The sequence below is a fragment of the Gymnoscopelus microlampas genome (assembly GCF_963454915.1).
Source record: "Gymnoscopelus microlampas genome assembly, chromosome: 17".
NCBI classification, from domain to species: Eukaryota; Metazoa; Chordata; class Actinopteri; order Myctophiformes; family Myctophidae; genus Gymnoscopelus; species Gymnoscopelus microlampas.
The window spans coordinates 5,915,663-5,942,933 of NC_139954.1; the positions used below are offsets into that span (position 1 = coordinate 5,915,663).

The following is a 27,271-nucleotide window of genomic DNA, read 5'->3' on the forward strand; positions in this document are numbered from 1 at the left end:
GCACATGCGTGTCTGTGTGTCTGTCTGTGTGTGTGTGTGTGTGTGTGTGTGTGTGTGTGTGTGTGTGTGTGTGTGTGTGAGACGGATTTGTTCCCTAAGAGCTCTCTCATCACGTTCCCCCCCCAACCCCCACCTCAACCCCTGAAGCTAAAAAGTTATGCTTCGTCGCACCACGGTGTCGCGCCTCGAAAACAGCAGATCTACAAGCACACAGCGCATTGCATCCGCGGCGCGCCGCGAGCTTGTCGATCTGCTGTTCTTTTCCCCGGTGTGCGTGACGTGACGTGCACACATGGATAGAGACTGATTCCTCTCTGGGTACGTATCCACTTAACATTTTGTTTTGCCTGCGCTTTGCCTCTCTCCACTTCGCCACCACATCGCCCCCAACAACACGGTGACATTTGAGGGCAGCAGCGCCACCCCCCCCCCACCACCACCATCACCCTCACCCCCCCCCCCCCCCCTTCCTGCTGAGAGAGCCTTGTTAAGTCACTCCTTGTCACGCAAGCCCTCTCCCATTTATTTATTTATTTTCCCTCTTCTCTTATCGTCTTACTCACAGTCCCCGTGTGGCCGGGAAGGAAGAACCGAGAGCGATCGAGCATCTCTCTCTCTCCCTCTCTCTCTCTCTCTCTCTCTCTCTCTCTCTCTCTCTCTCTCTCTCTCTCTGCCCTCTTTCTCTCTTTTCATTTTTTTCCTCCTCTCTATTCTTCCGCTCGTCTTCACTATCTCTCTATTTGTGTCACCCCCCCCCCCCCCCCCCTCCCCCTCCTCATAGCTCACACACGGCTGTCCAGACTACAGGCTTATATACACACATTTAGTGGAGCAACCCAACCCAGCACTTCAGACTGTATGTACGTGAAGACTAATAGCACTTATAAAAGCCCTCATATCACTGTGTTCCCCTTGAGCACATCATATCCTCGCTGTCGGGTGGAAACCTCGGATGTCCGAAACCGTTACTTTTCAGGAAATAATGTCTGGAAAAACATAACCTGTGTTCTTGATGTGGAAACATGTATCCCGCTATGAACAAACGATGAAAATACGAATGACTTCAAAGGGATAGTTCACCCCCAAAATGACTTTTTTCCCTATTAAACACACCTCTTGGAGACTTGAATTCATGGAGATTTATTTTTTTTGTCGCATTCCTAAGCCAATAATTTGATTGGTAGGAGACTCAAAAGAGTCAACTTTGAGTCTGCTACCGGAGACATTAGCATCTTTCATTGGGTTAGGAATGTGACCAAAAAAAAGTACAAGAATACACCCTATGGAGTGATCTGTTCAAGAGAAAAGCAGGAGACAGACTGACCCAAGACAGCCAGTGACTCTCCCTAAAATGTATTTTGACTCTTTAGTCTAATAGGCTCTATGCACAGCAGCCATATTGTAAGACATTCACAAGTGTTACCAATGATACTAATGAAGGCTCTGTTCCATTCTGGTCAGACGGAGTCAGGGTGCTGATACACTCAGCTGTTGCCACTGGAAACACTCCCAAATGGCCCTTTACGGGTGTGTAACTCTGAGAGTGTACAAATGGAACCAAATGGACCCTTACGGGTCCATTTGGTTCCATTTGTACACTCTCAGAGTTATGGGGGTCCTGGAAATCTGAAATTCAAAAATCTGAGAACTACTGTGCTACACTAAATGGAACAGAGCCTTCATTAGTATCACTGGTAACACCTGTGAAGGAAGCGATAATATGGCTGCTGTGCATAGAGCCTATATTGTCCCGATACACAAAAATGGGCATGGACGCATTAGACTGACCCGAGCTATCTAAAAAGATACATAAACAAGGGAAGGGAGTAAAGGAGAGCTCGAAACCCCCCCCCCCCCCTTCTATGGGAACCAGGTGGACGGCACAGAATACAAAGCTGTCTTATGAGAAAATACATTCTAGTAAAACATCACCTCACAGGTCAGTTTACTCCATGAATTTTCTAAACATCAAAAAGCAACGTCGTTCTAAAACAGTGTTTTCCTCCCATATCAGTTCAGATGGATCCAATGTAGCCATTATTTAGTCACAAAGCTCTTGTCATTACAACAAAACACACACTTGTACTTTCGCTTAAAAATAGCTAAAATAGCAGATCGAAGCGTGTCTCAACACGGTGCGTTGTGAGCTTTTAGATGGGCTATTTTTCGCTGTTAATGTGCAACATTGTTAAATGACCAGTGGTGAAAAGTAGTACAGTAAGTACATTTACTTAAGTACTGTACTTAAGTAAACATTTTAGGTATTTGTACTTTAATTGAGCATTTCCAATTTCCAATACTTTTACTTCTACTCCACTACATCTCAGAGGCAAATATTGTAGTTTTACTCCGCTACAATTATTTGAAAACTTTAGTTACAAGTTACTTTTCAGACCACTTTAGCCCTATTTTATATAGGCTATTTGAAAATAGCCGATCTACAAGCTCACAACGCGTCGCACCGTGACGCGTTGTGAGCTTGTAGATCTGCTATTTTCAAATATTTTAGTACTTTTACTTTTGGTACTTTAAGTATATTTTGATGCCAATACTTTTGTACTTTTACTCAAGTACATTTTTAATTCTGGACTTTTACTTGTAGTATTTCTATATTGCATTATTGATACTTTTACTTAAGTAAAATATCTGAGTACTTTTTCCACCACTGTAAATGACGTTGTAGGGCATTAGCTTATGACAACACTAAATGTTGAAATATGGAGATACCAGGTTTCTGCCTGACAGCGACGACATGGTAATGTATGTCTTATTAATTTATGTTCCAGTCTCTCTTTCTGCACACTGACTGTAATATTGCAGAGCTACCAAATACACACACGCTAGTGTAATGTACTGCTCAAATGGTGTATTTCGACCGAACAGTGTGTGGTTTCACATTCTGTTGTAGGTCACGCCGTCAGACAGGAATTAGATAGGCATTTACCGACCCAATTAAGCCCTGTAAGCTTCGGCGTATGATGAATAGCAAAGACATCTGTCGATCTCCAAGCCCACAGTGTGTCATGATGCGACACATTGTGAACTTGTACATTGGCTATTTTGCTTTTGGGAAAAATGTTATAATTCTTCTTGGAAAATCTTCAAAATAGGGACGCCTTGTTTAAAGGGGTAGGTCGGTTTGTATTTGAATAAGTGGAGGAGATTGTTTAATGTTCTTTTTATATCTACGTCACACATGATCATTGACCTGCCTTCTCTTCTCTTCTCTTCTCTTCTCTTCTCTTCTCTTCTCTTCTCTTCTCTTCTCTTCTCTTCTCTTCTCTTCTCTTCTCTTCTTCCTTTCTTTTCTTCTTTTTCCCCTCCTCTCTCTCTCTCTCTCTCTCTCTCTCTGTGTTCTTGTATTGTCAGTGACACTGGGCCTCCAGCTGTTTCCTCAAACTGTGTGGATGGTGTGTGTTGACCTACAATCACATGCGGCCGCTCGACAGCCAAAACACACATTAGCCAGGATACCCCTGAGCCATGCCCCCACTGCCCCCCACCGCCCCCCCCCCCCCCCCCACCCCTCGCCTGTCTGCTCCATCATGCAGTGGCTGGAAGAAATATACTCTGAGGTTTTTTTCCTACGCTTTACGTAAGTAAAAGTAGCGGTATACCACACTATAACAAATACTCTGTTACTGTTAAAAAGGCTTGTATCTAAAATGTTACTTGAGTAAACGGTTTATATTTACAATGTAGGCATTTAGCAGACGCTCTTTATCCAGAGCGACTTACAGTAAGCAAGGAAAACACATACGTAAATACATACGTGAAATGCATGAGAGACAGTGTAGTGCCTCAGTAATCTAGGGCAGTGGTTTTCAACCAGTGGTCCTTGGGGGGGGGGGGGGGGGGGGTACCAGGGGGTCCCTAAATTAGTTAATATAGCGTCACACTCATTTTAACTACTTAGCTTTGGCTGAGCTTGCAGATCTGCTATTTTTTTTTAATCTTTCATTTCAAACATGTTTTACTCAAATCTTTGCTTCTGTGGGTCCCTGGCACAAAACATCTTCAGATGTGGGTCCGTGGCCAAATGAATATCAATGTAGGGGTCCTTGGCATGAAAATGGTTATGTCAACCAAAAAAATAACCTGCTCATTGAAACTAACTATAGGATGCCAAGTAAACAAATGGACCTAGCAACATGAATTTTGACTAAATAACAGCTATTTTTGAATAGCCAAAGTATGCAATAGGTCTTAAGCGGTTAATTTATGCTTTGTATTATTAATAATCTAAATCTACAAAGTGGTTTGTAACAAAGTTGTAAAAAAAAAAGTACAATATGTGCCTTTGAGATGTAGGATTGCTCAAGTAAAGTAACAGTATAGCTCAAGTACGGCACTTCAGTTTCTTTCCATCCGTTTGGCGCATATCATGCCTGTGGGGGCGTGATCCCAACCCCGGGCAGGGGGGGGCATGGCCCGATCTGTCTGCCGAGTGACCCTTAATTAACATTGTTTACTGTATGGGGACATGGGGCCCGCTCTGAGGGCGGGGGGCGGCATGGTGCAGCCTCCAGCTTCCGTGTGGGGGGGGGGGGTGTGTGCTGGGGAACAGTGGAATGGTTGATAGATTGAGGGAGGCTCAGAGGTCAATGCCAATCCACTGTCTCTGTTTGCACACGTGTCTGTTTGTGTTTGCCGTGCGCGCGCGCGTGCGTGTGTGTGTGTGTGTGTGTGTGTGTGTGTGTGTGTGTGTGTGTGTGTGTGTGTGTGTGTGTGCATGCGCGCATGACCTTTTTTGCTCTGTACCTGGTCAGTTTTTTTTGTACCCCCTCTACACCAAATCTCTTAACAGAAATAGTTGATCTACAAGCGCAAATAGCAGATGTACAAGCTCACAGTGCGTCAATTTGTTCCGCCAGCTTGTACATCTGCTATTTTTGAACAAATGTGGAAAAATCTCAGAAATATTTGAAAAGTAAAAAAAAAAAAAAGAATACGCCAATCTTCTCTTCTGGGGTTCCCTTGCAACCCCAAATAAATATCAATTTGGGGGTCCTTGACACAAAACTGTTTGAGAACCACTGCACTACAGGGTTCCAAGCACATTATTGTAGACCCATGCCCTGAACACTGATTAAATCAGTACACTTGTAGAGTGGAGTGATGCCAAAGAGTGCAGAAAGCAAGACGATGCATAACGCCCTGTACTTCCTGGTTGGTGGTCAGAGTGGCGGGAAAAACTGTAAGCAGACCAGACACGGTCATTAATCACCATTGTTCAGGATTTTTTTGCTGATTACATCTATTGGCAAAAAAATCATTACCTAATTTTCGGCTTTAATACATTAGGGTTAAAAGCCTTTGATATAAGATATACGTTTCAAAATTCTGTGGTGCTTGCGTTTGCGATTACAGTTTATTTAGCAATTTCAAGTAACATGTCAGCCCCAGGGCTAGCTGACTCAGGTATTAACCCATTGATACCTGGAATGCAGCTGTGTCACTTTAGATTTCATTGGTGCCGTGCTATGACCTTGTATATCGTCGGTGTCCAGCCAGGACCAGCTAACTCCATTTTCATAAATCAACGCTATTGAACCCCCTTTACGTCTGTGTAAAAGGAAAAAAACAAACAAACAATGAAAAGTATTAAAAAGCGCCTCTGACGAAAACTCCTAACTCCATTGGATCCTCAAACTGTCCGTCAAAAACAAACAACTCCCCCCTCTCCTCTACAGCGCTGCTTTTAAACAGCATGAGTAGAGCGCATTGCGCAGTGAACGAGGAGGAACACGTAAACAAACTCCCCGTAGTCTTTTAAAACTATGCAGTGTACCTGTTTATCAAACTTAGCACTGACGCTAATGTTATGAAAACAAGTAATTATATTTCTAAAATCTATGAAGTGTTTAATGAGGAGAGCAATGTGACAAGAAGAAAGGCGTTCATAGCATTTCTGTCGCGCTAGTTCTACTCCCTCATTGCAGAAGTTATTGTAATATTTAAAGTCCTGTTTATTATTGTAGGACTATTATAATAAGTGTCATGAAGCATCAGGGCATTAATTCACACGTTGTTGTGATGCATTGTGAGCTTGGAGATCCATTTTTAGCTTTTGAGGATTTGTACCCTTTTGAAACCTCCCTCAGCAGCGAGTGGAGCTATTGTTGTTTTGGACACCTAACTCCACTTCAGCTTGATTTCTGCTCGTCTGAAACTACCAACTCCACTTGCGCTGGGTAAAGTGTTGATTTACCCGCGATTTGGTTAAAGTGTTGATAATATAATGACACATGCAAGTATCTGACAATATATAAAGTCACTATACCAACTTTGATGAGGCAGTATTGCTTTGTTTTAAAAATATAAGGTTTTCTTCATTTCCTGAAAAACGTATATTTTGTTTTTTCGTTTCCTGAACAATGCGCGTTTTGGAGTTAGCAGTTTCTGGCTGGACAGCAGAGATATCTGCTATTTTTGAAAGATGTTAAAAAAAATGTTTTAGATTTTTTTTCAAAAAACTGTTAGGATTTAGATTTTTTTTAAAGAATCGCCTCAGGTCTTAAAGGGTTAATCAGTGTTGCCAGGTTTTGCAAGAAAAAAACAAGCGGCCAGGTCTACAAAAACAAGCCCAATTTAAGCAACTATTGGCCACATGATCGGACACACACTGCAAATTAATCAGCTATTTTCCAAATATTTTGCTCTTTTGTATTTTAACGACACACATTTTGTATGAGGGTCCCTGGCACCAAATATTTTCAGATGTGGGGGGCGGGGGGGGGGGTTCCCCAGACAAATACACATTAATTTAACAAGCTCAAATAAGCAACTAAACTTTAAAAACAAGACCCCAGAAAAAGCAACCCACACTACCAATATTTAACAACCGACTTTACATAACAAAAAAACTAAAAAAGCCCAAGGTTGCTTATAATAAGCAGACATGGCATTGTCCCTGAGATGTAAATGTAATGGAGTACAGAAACTCTGTATAAATGTAATGGAGTAAAGTTCTGTAAGAACAGAAATACACAAGTAAGGTGGAAGTACCTCAAAATTGTAGTTAAGTGCAATACTAGAGTAAATGTACATTCCACCCCTGTACTTTACATAACTACAGACCACATTTTCCCGTTGACAGCAATTGATATTTGTGTCTTTCTCCACCATCTTTGGCGGTACATACAGTACCATAGTCAAATGTCCCAGTCCTGTTATGGTGAATATCAGCTTCAGGTTCTGGTCCAGTAAGTATTGTATAATGAGACATACTGCTCTCAGTACAGACTAGAGCATATCTCAGCCATTGCTATATGCAAGTTTCAAAATACACCATGTCTCATAGTTCACCATTATATTGGTTCAGGGGCCAGAAATCAATAGTCGCAAGTACATTGATGCAAGTAATGTAACTTAAGTATAATTTTAAGGTACTTAATTTACTTGAATATATGTTAATTATAATACTTATACCAACAGCTCAGAGAAAAACATGCTTTAGTTACAAGAAAAATGGCCACAGCAGTGTTAACACATCGGGTGCCAGAGGTTTATTAAAATATTATACGTTCAGTGCCTGCATTTCTTCCATCCACTTACGTTGATACGTTTCGTGCTGTAGAAGCCCCGACGCGGAAGTGCATGTAAACATAGCGTGCGTGCGAGACGGCGGAGGGTCCCGACTAACGCCTGGAACAATAATATTTCTAACGCGATCCTCCATTGCAGAGTGATCGCCGATCGAAAACGGCTCGCTTCCACCACGTTAAAAAGAAATGGAGATATTAAGCTTTTAGTCAAGGAGTTAACATTGGAAAGGCCGACCGGAAGGGTTTTTTGACATGGATCCACATCCGGCCTCTCCTTCTCAGAAACTCCTTGGATGATCCCAAAGTTTCGTTTTAACGCCCCACGTGGGCCCCACGTATAAAAATGAAATTGGGTCAAAAACGGTCCGGACCGTTTTCGGCATTCCTCGTTTGGATTCTCAAAAACGGTCCGGACCGTTTTTGGCACACAATGTGTTAAACGCTGTAACACTGCTGCAGCATGTGTTTCAATTTAGTTGTCCTCCGCTGTCCATGGTTCTGAAGTAACTGTCACTGTAGCTGCTGTCCATGGTTCTGAAGTAACTGTAGCTGCTGTCCATGGTTCTGAAGTAACTGTCACTGTAGCTGCTGTCCATGGTTCTGAAGTAACTGTCACTGTAGCTGCTGTCCATGGTTCTGAAGTAACTGTAGCTGCTGTCCATGGTTCTGAAGTAACTGTAGCTGCTGTCCATGGTTCTGAAGTAACTGTAGCCGCTGCTGTCCAGGGGGCCTGTGCCCCGTGGGGGGGGGGGGGGGGGGGGGGCTCTGGTGTGACTACTTTCATGGTAGTCCCCTGAACAGCGTTTGTGCCAAGTTTGGTGCAGATCGGAGCAGAGCTTACGGCTACCTATGTAGTGGTTGTATCAGAGGCCACGGCCACCAGCACCCCTTTTGCCAGTGTGAAAAGTGAATCACTTCCTTGCTCCATCACCAAACTTTCCACCAAGTTCCATACAAATCTGACCATAACTTTTGCAGATATCCAGCTAACAGCCAAACCATGCCATTCGTAGCATCGCAGGGGGACTACCTACACATTTTTTTGTTGGCGAGGCATTTCCTCATTGTCAGTGATGTTGATACATATTTATTCAAATGCAATAATGTTTATCAAATGCTATTTCTCGGCTATGGGCATGTGTTACATAAATTACTTATAAAGTTTATCCAACCGAGGTTCTATTTGTCAGCTGGAGCCGCAGGCGGGCTGTAGCACTTCATGCAGCTTGTGCCCGGGTGGTAATCTATGTTTATCACAAACCTACAACGTTTCAATGCTTGTTTAGGCTGTCTGGCAGGGAATGAGAAGGAAAGCAAGCATATATACAAGGCAACATGTGTACGTGTGTCTGGATGTGTCTATCTTTGTCCACAGTGTTGCTGTGTGCTGTCCCACCTGGTAAGGCCGTGCCATTTTAGATGTCTTTGGCTATTCAAAAATAGCAGATATAGCTCCAAGTGCCGCGCTACGAGTTTGTAGATCTGCTATTTATTTATTGTTAACCGTGAAAATGTGTGCAAATCTTTGAATATATACATTTTTTACTCAAATCTTTGCTTCTAGGAGGTCCCTGGAACAACATATTTTGAGATGGGGGTCCGTGGCCAAATACACATTATTTTGGGGGTCCTTGACATGAAACCACTGATTCTAGCAACATCATTTTTTTTTCTTCAAAAAATACATTTTATAGAATCCCCAGAAGCAAAGATTTGAGTTACAAAAATATATGTATATTCAAAGATTTGCACAAATGTTCAAGATTTTTCAATAATAACAGATCTACAAGCTCATAGCGTGGCATGAGCTTGTAGATCTGCTATTTTTGAATAGCCGAAGAAATCTTAAATTGACACAGATGCGTTCCCGGTCTTAATGGGCTAGTAACTAGCCCATTAAGACCGGGAACGCATCTGCCCTCACCGCTCTGCTTGTTCAACTAGCCGCTAGTTGAACAAGCAGAGCGGTGCAGAGCGGTGAGGGCACCTCACACAGTCTGTTTTCCTCTGGCCCAGACCGTTTCCCCTCCCACTTAGCTTACTTACATATCTGTGTCCTGGCAGACTGAATAGAGCACCGGTTCCCAAACTGGGGGTCGGGACCCCCAGGGGGGTCCTCAAATTATTTTTGGGAGGTCCCCAGATGATGAACTTAATGTGCAACATTGTTTGACTCTGACTCAACAGTGAACGAACAAACATAATCTTCATATAATTGGTCCTCACTAATACTCATGATAAAATGGTAAAAAAAAAATCTACTCTGTCTGTGTCTCAGAGGAGGGCTGTGGACAGTTTAGAGTCCCGTCTACCAGTGACATCATCAATGGGGAATCCAAGCTAATAGAAACTGCAGGCTTTCTATTCCTGGAAAGTTGCAATGCAATAAAAGAAGCCATTGTTCTCGTGTTAATCAAAATCTAAATAAGAAATGTGAAATCTTGTTGGAAAAGAAAATCATGCCTAACGATGATGTCACTGGTAGACGGGTTTCTGGACTGTCCACAGCCCTCCTCTGAGACACAGACTAAGTAGAAAAAAATGGTACCATTTTATCATGAGTATTAGTGAGGACCAATTATATGAAGATAGGTTGAAAATCGGTGAAGTCGTCCTTTAAGTGTATACAGGGTATCTGAACGAATCTAAGGACTTTTAAGAACTTTTTAATACCAAATTGGCCAAATTGTCAAATATTACGTGAGCAAGACGCAAACATAGCCGATCTGCAAGCTCACAACGTGTTGTGAGCTTGTAGTTTGGGTATATTGTCACAATATTTATCGGTGGAACCGAGTCAAACTGAATGTAATGCCGACAATTCCAAGTGCTTGTCAGGGTGGGGGGTCCCCAGTTAAAATACGATTATTTTGGGGGTCGCGGCCTGAAAAGTTTGGGAACCCTTGTTATAGAGCATACATGGGTATATACGTGGGGGCCACACGCACGTAATATAACCTTTATTTCAAAAAGTAAAAATACATTGAGACAGAGTCTCTTACAAGTATGCACTGAACAAGATGCAGGATATTCCACAAGTTCCACGGACAGAACTGACCACAGCAACCTGTCCAACTGACATCCCTAACAATTGAAATCAAAATGGATTAAAAAAAGGAAATGTACCGGTATACAACATTGCACTGTACACTTCAATAAATGCAACAGACCACGGAGGCACAAATCAATTTACTTCAAAACTAGACTAAGAGCAGGAGCAGTTATTAGTAAGCAATTGCTTTACCGTGCTTTTTGAAGACCCCAAGTGAAATCAGTGTGGGTAGCAGTGTTGATTTTGACAGCATATTTTGATTTAGTTTTAGTCATAGTCTTTTGAATGAAAGTCCATTTAGTTTTAGTCATATTTTAGTCATCTGAAATGTGTCTAGTTTTAGTAGACTAAATATCATAAGATTATAGTCGACTAAATCTACAGTTGATTTAGTCGACTATAATGTATTCTGGCGGTGCCTTGATGGCGTCGTAATGGCTGATTCTACACTTGGTTGCATGCTGAAAATAGCAGATCTACAAGCTCACAACGTGTTACAGCGCGACGCGTTGTGAGCTTGTAGATCTGTTATTTTCAGAGCGCAACACCCGAGCGCAAACCAAACATAAAATGACGTATCTTTTAGTAACATTTTAGTCTAGTCTTTATTTGTTGACGAAATTGTCAATAAATGTAGTCTTAGTTTTAGCCGTCGTAGCTTCGTTTCTATTTCGTTTTCGTCAGTGAAAAAAGGTAGTCGACGAAATCAACACTGGTGGGTATAGTTGCTAGTCTGGTCACTCTGTGGGTTGATAGATAGATAGATAGATAGATAGATAGATAGATAGATAGATAGATAGATAGATAGAACCCGACAAAGGCTTATTATATTCACACCATGTTCAGAAATCATCACACAATGTTATGTCTTATTATGCTATGAAAACAAGCACATACGGCTTCAGAATTGACATTTGTCATAGTAACGGGTGTGATTTATGTCACAGAACCGAAAGTGAGAAACTGTCAGGCTTATGTTAAAGCGCATACCTTTATATTTTGCATAAATTGAAAACCCCTATGAGAACATGACTAACCGGTGCTCTACACATGGCTCTGTTGTTGCATCAGAGCAACATGCGCGACATTGTCAGCGTCACGGGCGGAATTTATGATTCAATCTATACATAGGGCTGTGACTACAGCATGAGGCAACCTACAGGTTTCTGACGATATAGTATGAAGACGTCAAAATAATGAATAGGACTGGTATAGCCAGATAATGAGTAAATTCACATAATGTTGCTGCTCTTTAAACTTCATGTTTCCACTCATCTAGCCTTTGCCTTCTGACACCTTGCCACAGTTTGTTCAAATAAATCACGTTGTTTAACCACTTAAAACCCTCTATTCTTACTAAACCAGACCTGAGTTATCCCCTCACCACATGTCATCAAACATAGCCGATGTACATCTGTTATGTTTGACTAATGCCCCCCCCCACAATATGGATGCTGGGGTTCAAGGTAAACTTTCTGAAATCGTTGAATGTTTTTTTTAATGAAAATATCTATAATGTATTTCAGCCCTAAACCAAACCACCTAGTATTTTGAAATCAATGATTTGACTCACAGGGAGCCAGTGTAAGGATTTAAGAACTGCAGCGATATGCTCCACTTTCTTGGTAATTGTAATGACTCGAGGAGCAGCGTTCCGAATCAACCAAAAGGAAAATGTAAGGTGTGTTTTTTGGATAAAAAGCGAGTACTCCGGCATTTTAACTGAAGTATGAATTTGACAGACCATCTTTCCATCGCAGTTAAAGTTGATATTTGACCATGCAGGATCTATCCAATTAGTCTGTCTGTCTGTCTGTCTGTCTGTCTGTCTGTCTGTCTGTCTGTCTGTCTGTCTGTCTGTCTGTCTGTCTTCCATTTCTCTGCCGTTCTGAACATGTCTTTCTTTGCCTGCCTGCGTGTGTGAGAGATTGAGACCTCAGTGTGTCCTTGCCCCAATCCTTGATGTCATGTTCCTCTGAACCCCCCCTCCCCCTTGCTAAACCCCTCCCCTCCCCCCCTCCCCAACACACACACGCTCCCTTGCCCTTTCCAGTGGTGCAAAGTAACTAAGTACAATTACTCAAGTACTGTGCTTAAGTACTTACTTCATTGGAGTAGTGCACCTGTATACAAATATTTGACAGCTTTAGTTAGTTGTGCAGATTTAGATTATTATAGAAAACATGCATTAACCACTTGGTCCTTTTTTAGACTTGGGCTATGTGTCTCACACTTTTGTATATGTAGTGTATAAGAAAGATTTAGTATTTTCACAATTTGGTATGGTGAGTATATATTGATGCCAATACTTGTGTACCTTTTGAATACAGTAGAGTATTTTTATATAGTGCCATTTCTACATTTACTTAAGTAAAGAAAAATGAGTACTTCTTTGGCCACTAACCCACCCTTTCTCTGTGCTCTTTAAAATTCCTCGTCAGGCCCCGTCTTTACAGCCCAGCTCCGTTTAATTTGCTTTGGAAAACACAGTCTACACAATTAGCGCGGCCTAATTGATTTATACAACCTAATTACTCTGCTCTCGCACGTCTCATAAACGACAAACCTGCTCCCAAAAGCCACTAATTAGACGGGAACAGGATTTGTCGCTAATATAATTCATTATTTCCAAATTAAAGTCAGATAAGTTGTCACAATATACTGATCAGACAAACCTAAGATGCCTTGTTTTGTGCCCGGGCTTCCAGTGGCGTTGTGCATGGAATAATTTGTGTGCGCGTGTGCGTGCATGCACAAGCGCATGCGTGTCTGTGTGCGTGTGCGCCTGTGTGTGTGTGTATGTCTGTCCATTACAGCCCCATCTATACATGATAGGGCTGTAAAATAAAAAATCAATCAATAATCGATGTGGGGGAGGCCGTAACTTAGTGGGTAGTAGGCATATTGGGAATGAATTGGGCCCCTTCCTTACTTCCTTCACAGGTGTTACCAATGATGCTAATGAAGGCTCTGTTCCATTCTGGTCAGGGTGCTGATATCATGCATGTTGGCTCACTAGAAACACTCCATTGTGGTTCCCAAATGGCCCCTTATGGTGGGTGTGTAACTCTGAGAGTGTACAAATGGAACCAAATGGACCTTACGGGTCCATTTGGTTCCATTTGTACACTCTCAGAGTTATGGGGGTCCTTGAAAATAAGACAACCACTATACCACACTAAATGGAACAGAGCCTTAATTAGTATTATTGGTGACACCTGTGAAGGAAGGACCCGTAAGGGTCCATTTGGTTCCATTTGTACACTCTCAGAGTTATGGGGGTCCTTGAAAATAAGACAACCACTATACCACACTAAATGGAACAGAGCCTTAATTAGTATTATTGGTGACACCTGTGAAGGAAGTAAGGAAGGGGCCCAATTCATTCCCAATATGGCTGCTGTGCATAGAGCCTATTGCTCCCGATGAGCAGGTTGGTGCCTTGCATGGTTTCCTCCGCCATCGGTGTGTGAATGTGTGTGTGAATGGTGATTGTATGTGAATGTGGGAGGTGTTCGACTGTTCGCCGCTTCACCTCCTAAGGAATGAACCATTGTAAAGCGCTTTGAGTAAGTGAGTACTTAGAAAAGCGCTATAAAAATGCAATTCTCTTCATTATTGTCATCGCAATATCAACATGCGCAATATACCCATCTCAAAAGACTTGTACGTGTTTTCAGGTTTGTATTCATTTCAACAATGCAGGTATAAAGGATATCTTTTGTTTAGATTAGAAGAGAATAATGTTGCAAGCGGAGCAGTGAACAACTGTATTTCTAAGCCGGTGGTATATATATATCCTGTGTCAATAGTAGCTGTAAAGTCAGAGATGTTTTCAGTGAAACCATGTTTTGTTGGAATGGAAATATACTCCATTTCTTTCTTTCTTCTTTTTTTTCAGTGTGTGCATATACAGTGGGCTTCTCGTTGTCTGGGTTCTCTGTTGGCAGAAAGACAAACATAAGGCAGAAAGACATCAAAACTGTATACCGGTATACTTGAATTTGTGTTTACGTATTGCCTGTCATAGCATTATTTAACGACATTGCACGTTATTTTAATACCGTGCAGCCCTGTAGTATGTCATTTCTTTTCTCTTTTTTAAAAATATTTTTTATCCCACGATTTTTGTAACCAATTTTTTTTCACCCAGCGCCAGTTGTCTAAGTAACCCTGGGCGCTACACTCCCTCTGCCAGCCTAGGGAGAGCCTAGAGCCGAGCTCGTGCCTCCTTCAATGCACGAGAGCCAGCAATAGCTTAGAATGTCATTTCTGAGCTCCGTTGACAGCCGTAGTCATGTTGGCGCTAGCACATGTTAATGCACCACAGCATGCTAAAGAATATACACGCAGTAGACATGCAAACATGCTTGTTAGTTTTACACGCGCGCGCGCGTGTGTGTGTGTGTGTGTGCGTGCGTGCGTGCGTGTGTGCAGTGTGTACAGGCGTGAGGGTGTGCCTGTCAACAGTCATTAGCGCCGCTGTCACCGTCCCCGGGTCCAATAATAATTACTGCCAGCTATAAGCCCTGCCACTGTCACAGCGGCGCGGCGGCCGCCGCTCATCAGAGCGCTACCTGCGATAGCATCGTGCCACCACTGTGAAGACACTCGCCGCCACATCAATTAGTGACAGTCACAACAGATCAGGCTTGCGGGTCGTCTCCGGCGCTATGTCGGGTGGAAACCTTGTATGTTATGTGTTGTTGTCGCAGTGGTGGAAAGTAACTAAGTACATGTACTCAAGTACGGTACTTAAGTACAATGTTGAGGTGTTTTTACTTTACTGTGACTATTTCCAATTTTAAATACTTTTACCTTTTACTCCATTACATCTCAGAGGCAAATATTGTACTTTTACTCCATTACAATTATTTGAAAACTTTAGTTACTAGTTACTTTGTAGATTCTGATTATTATAAAACACACATTAACCACTTCAGCCCAATATACATTTGAAAATAGCCAATGTACAAGCTCACAATGCGTCGCGATGCAACGCATTGTGAGCTTGTAGATCTGCCATTTTCAAATGATTTGTATACATTTGAAAACTTGAAAATAGGACATTCTGCATAATGAATACTCTTACTTTTTTTGATACCGATACTTTTGCACTTTTGCTCAAGGACATTTTGAATTCCGGACTTTTACTTGTAACAGAGTATTTCTACATTGCAGTATTGATACTTTTACTTAAGTAACACATGTGAGTACTGTGTGTTGTTGACGTTGAGGGGACGAGGCTGTTCTCATGGCACCAGACAGAGCGCCAGTGAGCTGATCTCATCTCTGTAGGCAGACTCATCACCGCTGACGATCCGGCCTGGCGCGTATTCAGCATACTTGATGATGAGCTGTGGCCGTGAAGTCGTGCGTGTGCATGGAGTTTAAGAGGAGAGGGCTCAGTGCTGAGGGTTTCGGGAGTCAGATGTGATGCTGCTGCCCAACAGGAAGTCTAGTGTCCAGTCGCACTAGGCTCTATGCACAGCAGCCATGGTATCACTTCCTTCACAGGTGTTACCAATGATACTAATGAAGGCTCTGTTCCATTTAGTCTAGCACAGTGGTTTCCACGACCCCCACAACTCTGAGAGTGTACACACCCGTAAGGGGCCATTTGGAAGCCCATGAGGGTCCCTGGACCCCAACTGTAGACCCACTGGTGTAACAGAGTGTTTCCAGTGAGCCAACATGCACAATATCAGCACCCTGACTCTGTTTGACCAGCATGGAACAGAGCCTTCATTAGTATCATTGGTAACACCTGTGAATGTCTTCACAATATGGCTGCTGTGAATAGAGCCTCTTGCTTGGCTGTAGTAGCTCTAGGTCTCTGAGCTTTGTATGGGTCTTGCTGGGACAATGTACTTAATGCAACCGATAGAGTCCACAAACAATACTTACGGCGTACGTACTTGTCCTTCAGCTTCTTGTTGTCTATAGCGCTTGTTAATACTTGTCATCGGTTCAGTACTCCACAGACTTAGACCTTACACCTTAAAACGTTTTCAAGAAAGAAAAAAAAATAGATCTTTTTTTTTTATTAATTTTTTTATTGATTGAATACTTTATTTAGAAGTGTGCAGAGAAAAAGCACATGGAAGTACAGTTCACAATACAAGGTCAACTAAATAGGATTGAGAAAGCCCAGAAAAGCCGTAATGGCTCGTTTCAAATGGGGTCCTCGCGTACTCAATTCATGGAGACATTAAATGACAGACAGATAAACACTACCATGCAGAACATCATATGAACGTGTTCATCATCTAACATGTTCGACATGTTCGACATCTAAGCTTGTAGATGGGTTTGCTACTTTTTTTGTGTGTGACACTGTACGGTAGTTTGACACAGTAGGACATCCATTTAAGGGGTAACACAAAAAAAAACTGTTGGAGATACAAGGTCTCTGCCGAACTGCAACAAATTGTGAATGTACTGTTTTTTTTCCTTTTTTTTCTATTTATGTCGGTGCGTTTTGGAGAGCGTGCCACTCGTAGGGGGGTCGTCAACAGGCTTTAGCGACACATGCTCATTTAGCTGTCAGCTCCAATGAGTCTGCTGCTCATGCATATGCAAATGTCCAAGTATAGCGGAACGTTGTTGCATATTTGAAAGTGTCTTTGTTTGTTTGTTTTTTTTCCATTTTTTTGGCAAAGCTTCATATAGATGCAGTTCAAAAGTAACTGCACGTGTCCATAGCATGTTATAAGAATAGCTAGAGCATATGGCATACTATACATATGATCAGTGGTGTAAAGTAACTAAGTACATTTACTCCAGTGCTGGACTTAAGTGCAATTTTGAGGTACTTTAACTTTACTGGAGTATTTCTAATTGTCTATACTTTTACTTCTACTCCACTACTCCATCTCAGAGGCGAATATTGTACTTTTACTCCACTACAATTATTTGAAAACTTTAGTTACTTGTTACTTTGCAGATATAAATTATTACATTATAAAACATGCATTAACCACTTTAGCCCTATTTTCAACCTAGGCTATTTGAAAATAGCCGATCTACAAGCTCACGACGCGTCGCATCGCGACGCGTCGTCAGCTTGTAGATCTGCTTTTTTCAAACATTTTAGTACTTTAACTTTTGGTGCTTTAAGTATGTTTTGATACCAATACTTTTGTACTTTTACTCAAGTCAATTTTGAATTCTGGACTTTTATTTGCAACAGAGTACTTTTACATTGCAGTATTGATACTTGTACTTAAGTAAAACATTTGAGTACTTTTTTCCCCCACTGCACGATTAGATTTCAAATCAATTAAATTGACTATAATGATTGACTGATTTAAACACGTGGTGCCTCTTGTCTGTTAGATCAATCATCATGTCCATCATGTCATTATATCTTTAAAAAAGCGCAAAACCACGGGAGCCAGGAAAAAAGTGCCAATTAAGTGCCGTATGTATTTTTGTTCCAATTAAAATTCTAGCGGTTGCATTTTGAACCATCTGCAGTGGGTGGACGGGGTCAGACCAAAAATAGAGGGAATTACAGCGGTCCAGCCGAGAGGTGATCAAAAATAACCCCTCGAGATAAAAAAGCAGCCTTAATTAGTGTGGTTGCCCAACAGGGCAACCAGACTATAGTACTCTATACTCTTTATTTCTTTATTTATTTATAGATAAACTTTTTTTCAGACGCATCTCCTCCCACAGTTTTTATCCCCCAATGTTGTGCCATATATCAAAATGACCGTCTAAATCGGGAATCGTGCGCTTGTATAGGGCTAAGAGATTGGTTGAATAGTTTAATTGATATTAATTTATTAGTGCCATTAAATGTCCCCATCCACTTTAATGGAAAAGTGAAAAAATTCACATTCAAGTATTTTTTTCTTAGAAACCGTAAGAGCTAGAGTTATCAGATTTGGAGGGATAATTCATAATATTGTCCGAAATTATTGAAAAAAATATCACACCATTCGGCCTCATGGTGGCGCTATAACAGCCCCCTTTACGTTTTGGCCTGTAACTCTTGAACCGTAGGTCCGAAAATCAAAATTTCTTTTCACCTGGATTCCTTGGGTCACTACGCATCTCCCCATATAGGCCACGCCCATTTGCGTCAGGATAGATTTTTTGATATTGATTTATTTCTGCATTAAATTTCCCCATCCACTTTAATGGGAATTGCAAAAACTCCCATTCAAGTATTTTTTTCTCGGAAACCGTAAGGGCTACAGTTACAAGATTTGGAGGGGAGGTTAATAGTTTTTTGCGAAATTATTATGAAAATAATCACACCAGTCGGCCACATGGTGGCGCTATAACAGCCCACTTTACCTTTTGGCCTATAACTCTTGAACCGTAGGTCGTAAAATCAAAATTTCTTTTTCCCTGGATTCCTTGGGTCATTACGCATCTCCCCATATAGGCCACGCCCATTTGCGTCAGGATAGATTTTCCGCCATTTTGAATTTTCTTCAAAACACACTTTTTGCTCCTTTTCCTACAATTTTTTTCCAAATCTCACACAAATCGGTACACATGATCTCTGAGCCCATGCGGTAAACATATCCAAACGGCATTTTCATAGACCTTACCGTTCGTCCGTAAATGGCTTCCAAAGTTAGCGGGAGGGGCCCGTTTTACCAAAAATGCCAGAAATCACGAACGAAACGTCCGGTCAATCCCAAATTCAAATCACATGTCGAGGGTGGTTGACTCAACAAATTCCCAAAAGCATTTCCACTTTGACCCATAGGGGGCGCCACAAATGCGCAAAATGTAACCGTTTGATGCAAAAACATTATTTCGGGGTGGATCGATCCTTTCAAAATGAAACGCAAGCGATCTCATGAGAGACGTGACAATGTAATTGGCGCAGCCTCCGACGTTATTCCTCCCGGCCTATTCCTCGAGTCCCGGCGGCCGCGACCCGCGACCGGCGTCGGCGCAACCACACTCTGCAATTTCCCCGGAATTGCGACGCGTCTAGTTATTTCTGTGGTATACTGTAAGCTTCACAACACGACAGACTTGTTTGTGTCCAAGAACGCACGAGGACTCATTACTGCCATCGTGCTGATTTGCACACATGGGGTCCAAGTGCATTGCTAGTGACAGAGCACATAAACATGTATGGTATACACGGTGGTGTAAAGTAACTAAGTACATGTACTCAAGTACTGTACCTAAGCACAATTTTGAGGTATTTGTTTTACTTTACTGGAGTATTTCCAGTTTTTCAGTACTTTTCTTTTTGTAATTTTACTCCACTACACTTATTTGAAAACTTTAGTTACTAGTTACTTAGTAGATTTTGATTATCATTACAAAACATGCATTAACCACTTCAGCCCTATATATATTTTGGCCATTTGAAAATAGCCGATCTACAAGCTCACAACGCGTCGCATCGCCTTTAACCATTATCAACCCGGTCCCTATTTTTGACACGTTTGGAAAAAAAATGTTCAAAAGAAAAATGATCTACAAGCTCACAACGCATCACGTTGTGATGTGTCATGAGCTTGCAGATCGGCTATTTTTGTGCGCGACACCAACAACAAAGTATGACATCAAATTTAAACCCTCCTCAAAATAAAATGCCCGCTGTAGCGATTGCTACAGGTTTTTTGAGAGATTCTCTTTTTTTTCTAAAGCCCCCCCCCCCCCCCAAAAAAAGTCTCATCAGTTCCATCAGTACGTCCCTTCATCCTCTCTATCCCAGCAGCCCTGCAGCCAGAGGAAATGATTGGAACATTTCTGCCTATAATGATGTGCCCAACACAGCCAGGTTCAAAGCGATTGTATTGCAGGCATATTGGACTCTCCACAGTGTATATTTGTGCTATACTGGATTCTTTTTTTTTTTACCCATGAAGACCTGAGGCTGATTCTGCTTCTTCTTCTAAATCGGTAGTTCTCAAACTTCTTCGAGCCAAACGCGCCCCAAATTGATATGGCCGTGGAAAATGTTTTGTACCAGGGAACCCCCATAAGAGAAGATGGGGGTTGAAAAATTCCAAATGATTCCAAATGTTTGAAACACTCTCAAAAATAGCAGATGTGCAAGCTTGCGCAAAGTGACGCGCTGTGAGCTTGTAGATCTGCTGTATTTGGAATGGCGAGCTTTTACATCTGCTATTTGTGAAAAGTTTTGAAAAAATCTCGAAAATGTCTGGAAGATTTTGTTTTTTTTAAGTAACACATCTATTCTCTTCTCACGTGTCCCTGGCACAAACCCTTTTCAGATGGGGGGTCCCCGGCCAAATATCAATATATCAATTTGGGGGTCCTTAGCACAAAAAGTTTGATAACTCTACTGTTCTAAATACCCACTACTGTGTGTGGGAGTAGCTTGAACCCATTAAGACCTGGAACTGTGTCATTTTTAGATTTGAGCTAAAAAGCGTTATTTTACAGTGCCGCGCTACGAGCTTGTAGATCTGCTATTTTTGAAAAATCGTGAAAATGTGTGCAAATCTTTGAATACATATATTTTTAAACCGAACATGTTTAACTCAAATCTTTGCTTCTGGGGGTCCCTGGAACAAAATATTTTGATGGGGGTCCACGGCCAAATACATATAATTTTGGGGGTCTTTGACATGAAATATACCACTGATATAGAAACATGCGTTTTTCAGAAAACTGTTGAGATTTAGGAGACATGTAGAATCGGCTTCGGGTCTTAAAGGGTTAATGTCACTGGGCCAAACTTCTCAGTCCTCCAAGGCCACGTCCTCTACCCAGGTCCTTAATTTCCATGCAAATTCCCACGGTGGCTCTGACACTACCTGTGTAGAGTGTCCCTTTCATATCCTTCCAGGTTTACCCTGTAGACTAAAGTCAATTTCCTCCCCAAAATGAGCTGAGCTGTGAGCCTTTGCAAATACACTCTTCAACATCTCTGCTCTTTTTTTGTCCTTCTTCTCCAGAGGACGGCCAAATGCTCTGCCTCCTCGAGGACTGAAATACTTCTCATTTTTAAAGTCCCCTGTCATTTTCATAACCACACATACCTCCCCGAGCTGTGCACTCCTAATTGTGTGTAGTACAGTACTCTCTCCAGCACATGAGAGATTGAACAAAAAAGTTACGTTGGGCATGTTGACTACGAGATTTGTACCATAGACTTCCATTATAACCACATTTTTTGACCAGCCCCTTTATATGTCTTATTTGTCTCCGCCAGGAGACTATGTTTTCGCTTCACGTGACACGTGACAATATGTTGAAAGGGTGTGCTTTGATTGGCTAGCGAGACGCATGATGAAATAGAGACCTATAAATAGGTATGTCACTTCAAAAGATCATTTAAATCTTTTCAAAAGATCATTTAAATCTTTTGAAGTGAGGTAAGACCGGATTAATCAGGAACAGTACTGGCGGAGACCTGTGCTCCGAGGAGCACATTTTCTAGTTTTCCTTTAATTTCGCATTTCTCTGCAGCAAACTTCATGAAGTTTTGTAAAAATTGCCTACAATCTTTTTTTTTCTTTTTTTTTACCTCGTCATCCGCTTAGCTTTGAAAATGTTTGACAATGGAACACCTTTTTTTCATGTCTGCCTATAATGACATGTCCAAAATACGGACGTCAGAGTTAATGTGTTTAATGATGTGGTGACGTTCTGTTGATCGTCAAATAAACAACATTTACCAACAAATATAGAACAGTGCGCATTCAGTGTTCTGCTGTGTGGCACAGGGGGTTCAATTCTCCATATTAGGAGATCAACAGTGATCGGCTTCCTTGATTGGCCAACCCAACTGGTCGGCTGCATGGATTGGTATATTTATGCCACTGACCCAATTTAAGCAATAGGGCGCACATTAGGACTCCATTGTTTCTCAGAGCAGGACTTTACTAATCCGAGGTTATTTACAGTGTGAGAAATGTTCTGCTGGTCGGTGCATCTGAAAGGAGAACCAGGACCATGCTGTTTTGCTGCTGTCGCCGTGGAGCACAAGGTGTACGCCTTTGTAGGGTGCTATGATGGCAAACATTCTCAGATTAATGTTTTCAACACTGTGTCTTTGCGCTGGAGTAAGTTGGCCCTGGCGACAACAGCGAGAGAACGTCACCTTGAGGCTTCCTTAGGCCACACCGCCGTTCCCATTGAAAATATCATCTACTTCTGGGGAGGTGATCCACACTATGATACACGTGAGGACTACACTGTGCTTTATGCATTTGATGTCGACACCCGCAGATGGTTCAACCCCAGTGTTTCTGGCACTGTTCCAAAGATCAGGGGCCACCATTCGGCCTGTGCCTTGGGGAAGGTCATGTATGTATATGGAGGATATGGGCTGGCTGGATGGTGTAATGGCATGTACACATTGGACACCACCCCAATGGTCTGGTCTTCAATTAACACCAGAGGCATTCTGCTGCCTCCTTCAGAATATCACTCTGCCACCTTGATAGGGACAAAGATGTTTGTGTTCGGGGGCCGCGACAACGACGTCAGTGTGTTTGACACGGAGACTAACTGCTGGCTGAGTGCGCCTTCTGTACAGCCTCTTCCAGAAGGACCCTGGTGGCATAAAGCCTTTGACTACAGTGGAGAGCTGTACATAGCTGTATATGGTGGTCGCAATATTGACCAGACCTCCAATTATCTGTGGAAATTCAATCCAGCGACCTTCTCCTGGACGAAGGTTCAGCCCAAGGGGAAAAGACCTGGTCCAATGTCTGCCATGTGCTGTTGCATGGTGGGAGATCGTATCATCCTCTTTCATGATTATGCACCCTATAGCTTGTACATTTTAGACTTAAGTCCTAGTCTTAAGACGTTATGTAAGCTTGCCGTTACTCAGTATGGTCTGGAGCAGTCTGAACTCCCACACAACATCAGGAGGGAGATGGCTGCCGAGACTACCAAGAGCAACAGAATAGAATAATAATAATATCAGTCCACTAAAATAAAACGACTCGCTGGCATATCTTCATGAACCACAGATCACTTGAGCATATTCCATAATGCTCTTAAAGGACGACTTCACACATTTTCAACCTATCTTCATATAATTGGTCCTCACTAATGGTCATGATAAAAATGATACCATTTTTGTTTTACTATTTCTATGTCTCGTATGAGGACTGTGGACCCTTGAAAAAATTATCGTTAGGCGGTTTCTTTTTTATCTTCAAGAAATATATACATTTCTTTTTTTTATTATCAATACAATAACTATATGGCTTCCATTAAAGCATGCTGACTTTCCAGGAATAGAAAGCCTGCAGTTTCTATTAGCTTGGATTCCCCATCTATGATCTCACTGGTAGGCGGGTCTCTAAACCGTCCACAGACACAGAGTGAGTAGAAATAAATGGTACCATATTATAATGAGCATTAGTGAGGACCAATTATACGAAGATAGTTTGAAAAGGGCTGAAGTCTTCCTTTAAGTATTTTATAGTGGAACCGTAAGGATGCCTCTTGTTGGGTACCTGCACCAAGATAGTAGCCTCGTGTGGCCAGACTATGTCACTGCGTGGATATGAGTCTGGTGCTTCTGTGAGGAAGTATTTATTTCCAAGCGGCGGGATCAAAAGAAGCTCTGGACGCAATTGGTTAGACCTACAACCAACTTACCAATTACAGTCATCCATATTTAAATACTGGGCCCTGATTGGTCACCCCAGACTTCGGGAGCAGGAAATGGATTCACAATGGAGCGGTGCCAGACCCAAAGCTACCAAAATGGCACCTTTTGATTACTGTTTGTGATCAATAATGAGACCCAGTTAGAGTCTGATGTTCCAATATATAGCTGTAGCTGTTGTATAACAGTATATAAAAATAATATAATTGCACCCCTGGCCTATTTTAGGGCTTGTATAGTATACAATACAGTGTTTTATTAAAAACACAAAAATCATATTGCTATATACTGTATATATCAACATCTAAAATGACACATACTTTCCCGGATTTAAGTTTATGAGTTTATAGCAACCCTGTTCTTGGAAGGTCAATAGACGAACATATACAGCGCCTATTTTCAGCTAAGAGGTTTGGTGTAGAGGGAACAAAAGGAGGGGACTCAAGTATGGACCATATCCGTATCCCGGTCAACAAAGTATAACAGGGTTTAAGTGGTTAAAACCAAAAGACAGCATTTGACTGGTAGAACAGAATGGGCAAGCGCCTTAAACGCGGTGTACAGCATAGATCTTATTTGGTGAGATTTAGTTTTGGTGCAATAAGTGGACAAACATAATGGGATTGTTGTCCTACACACGCCGAGCACACGGCTGAGCCCTTCTATTGATTAAGAGGCCCTATTTTGTAAGCATAACAATGTGGGAAAACACGTGTGAGTCCTGGTAATTGCGGCCCATTAATAACCTCTAATCCATGCTTGGGGAGTCACTGTCATTCTCTCCATAATTGTTATGAATTTTCCATATTTGTTCAAGTTTCATGCTCCCTGCTTTTTAATAATAAGACTGTAATTGTGATGGCGGAGCCGTGGCTATATAAAGACTAGCCGAATTTTAATCAGGAGAAAGTGTGGAGCGAGAATCATTCAAGAGTAACCCCTTTCCATTCTTTTTTTTTTAACTATATTAATTTCTGCCTTTTAATGTGTGTATAGAGACTGAAAAAAGGTCCAAGTCACAAAGTGATGAGATTTCATTACTGTTCCACATAACTCCTATTAGCTAGCTTTCTGAACAATTGATTTCTCTCTCGCCATCCTCACAGAGCGTTTTATGGACTCGCCACATAAAATATGATGAATAAAAAAAGAGAGTGGAAGGTTTTTTTTTTTGGTCTCCACCAGGCCGAAAGGCATGGCCGAGACTATGTTTTGCACCCTGTCCGTCGTCCGTCCGTCCGTCCGTGTGTCCATCCATCCGTCCTTCTGTCTGTGAACAGCTAATTTCCGGCACCGTTGGCTTGATCGCAGCGAAACTGCAGTGCACATACACACTCCCTGGATGCCAGAGCAGAACCTCTGCTCCACATTTTTCACATGGGCCTGTTTTAGAGCCACCAGGAGGCTGATTTTTGCAAAACAACAGTACTATACAGATTTTGTCCAAACATCACACAAATCGGTACACAGCATCTCTATCGGGTGTTTCCGATTTTTCATATCCCATCCTGATTGGCTATAACCTGACTCCGCCAGATGGAAGAAGCTTGCTTCACATTAGTTTCACAACCTACTTTCATCTAATCTCTCAAGAACAGATTCTGCTCTCCGCTTGAATCTGTCGGGGGGGTTCGTCATAACGTGTACGCACTGACCTACAAGTGGGCGTGCCTTCAGATCAGGAAGCAGGCCGCGCTTTACCCAATCAAATGTAGTGGGCGGGATTTACTGTCTGTGCTCTGCTTCCCACTAAAAACAAAACCGAAACTCATTTAACAATAGCGTCCTCGGAGCAGACAACCACGGAAAGATATTCACATTTTAACTTGCTCTTTCATCATAGAAACAAGTGGGCTTATAACCAAAACGATCCATGTTCTCTGGGAGAAGTGGTGTTAGTGTTCCGTGTAGAAATATTGTTAGTGGGAATGAAAACATAGTTGCACCACTGGAAGTGAAAGGCTGAAGGCAGACCAAAACTCCGGTTTCCTTGCGTACAGGTTCACCATATACCCTCTCCCAGAGCCAAGTGAGAGAGTAAAAAATCACACCCTGTGTGAAGGTAGCGGCGCCTTTGATACATTTTGTCATCGATATGTTTTTATAATGTGTTTATAGCCATGTGTCACGTGAAGCTTGACCAATCACTTTGTTGACGCACCTGACCAATCAGAGCGTTGACGGGTCTGACCAATCAGAGCGTTGACGGGTCTGACCAATCAGAGCGTTGACGGGTCTGACCAATCAGAGCGTTGACGGGTCTGACCAATCAGAGCGTTGACGGGTCTGACCAATCAGAGCGTTGACGGGTCTGACCAATCAGAGCGTTGACGGTGAACACGGACAAAGTCAGGTATAGAGCAGGATCCGCTCTATACCTAAAGGTATAGAGCTTACCTAGAAGGAGACTTTAGCCAAATGAATAATAAAATGAAATTACTAAATATTTCTAGATATTACTCATTGTTTATTTAGTCATTGTTTATATAGACATCTAATTCTATATTCATGACATCATAGTGATGTCATGAATAGTCCCCTTGCCTGACAAATCAGAACCTTGACGGGCCTGACCAATCAGAACCTTGACGGCCTGACCAATCAGAACCTTGACGGGCCTGACCAATCAGAACGTTGACGGACCTGACCAATCAGAACTTCGACGGGCCTGACCAATCAGAACGTTGACGGACCTGACCAATCAGAACCTCGACGGGCCTGACCAATCAGAACGTTGACGGACCTGACCAATCAGAACCTTGGCGGGCCTGACCAATCAGAACGTTCACAGACCTGACCAATCAGAACGTTGACGGAAAAGCCAGGTATAGAGCGCCAGCGCCGCTAAAAACAGCAGAGGGCGCTGTTTTTCCTTTTCATTTGGCGATGGGTTCCTAGATTGACTTTCATCTGGTATCTCGGTAGCCCAACCGCTGAAGAGGGCGGTCCCTTTTTTTTCAAGCTACTTGGCAGGTGATTGGATGGGACCATCTGTCTATCACCTTCTGGGCGTGCTAACCCCAACCAATCATATTGACGTGTCTACATGACGTATAGTAGCTGCGCCAGCAGTAGTTCTTTTGTATACTA

General features: G+C 42.2%; 1 protein-coding gene across 1 annotated transcript; it reads left to right on the plus strand.

Annotated features, from left to right (window-relative positions):
* Positions 1–22,465: 22,465 nt before the first annotated feature.
* On the plus strand, positions 22,466–23,476 carry LOC311065199 (kelch domain-containing protein 3-like; the record flags this gene model as incomplete). Its single annotated transcript, XM_084085415.1, has 1 exon — positions 22,466–23,476. The coding sequence occupies one exon, from the start codon at positions 22,466–22,468 to the stop codon at positions 23,474–23,476; it is 1,011 nt and encodes a 336-aa protein (XP_083941541.1).
* Between the last annotated feature and the right edge of the window lie 3,795 nt (positions 23,477–27,271).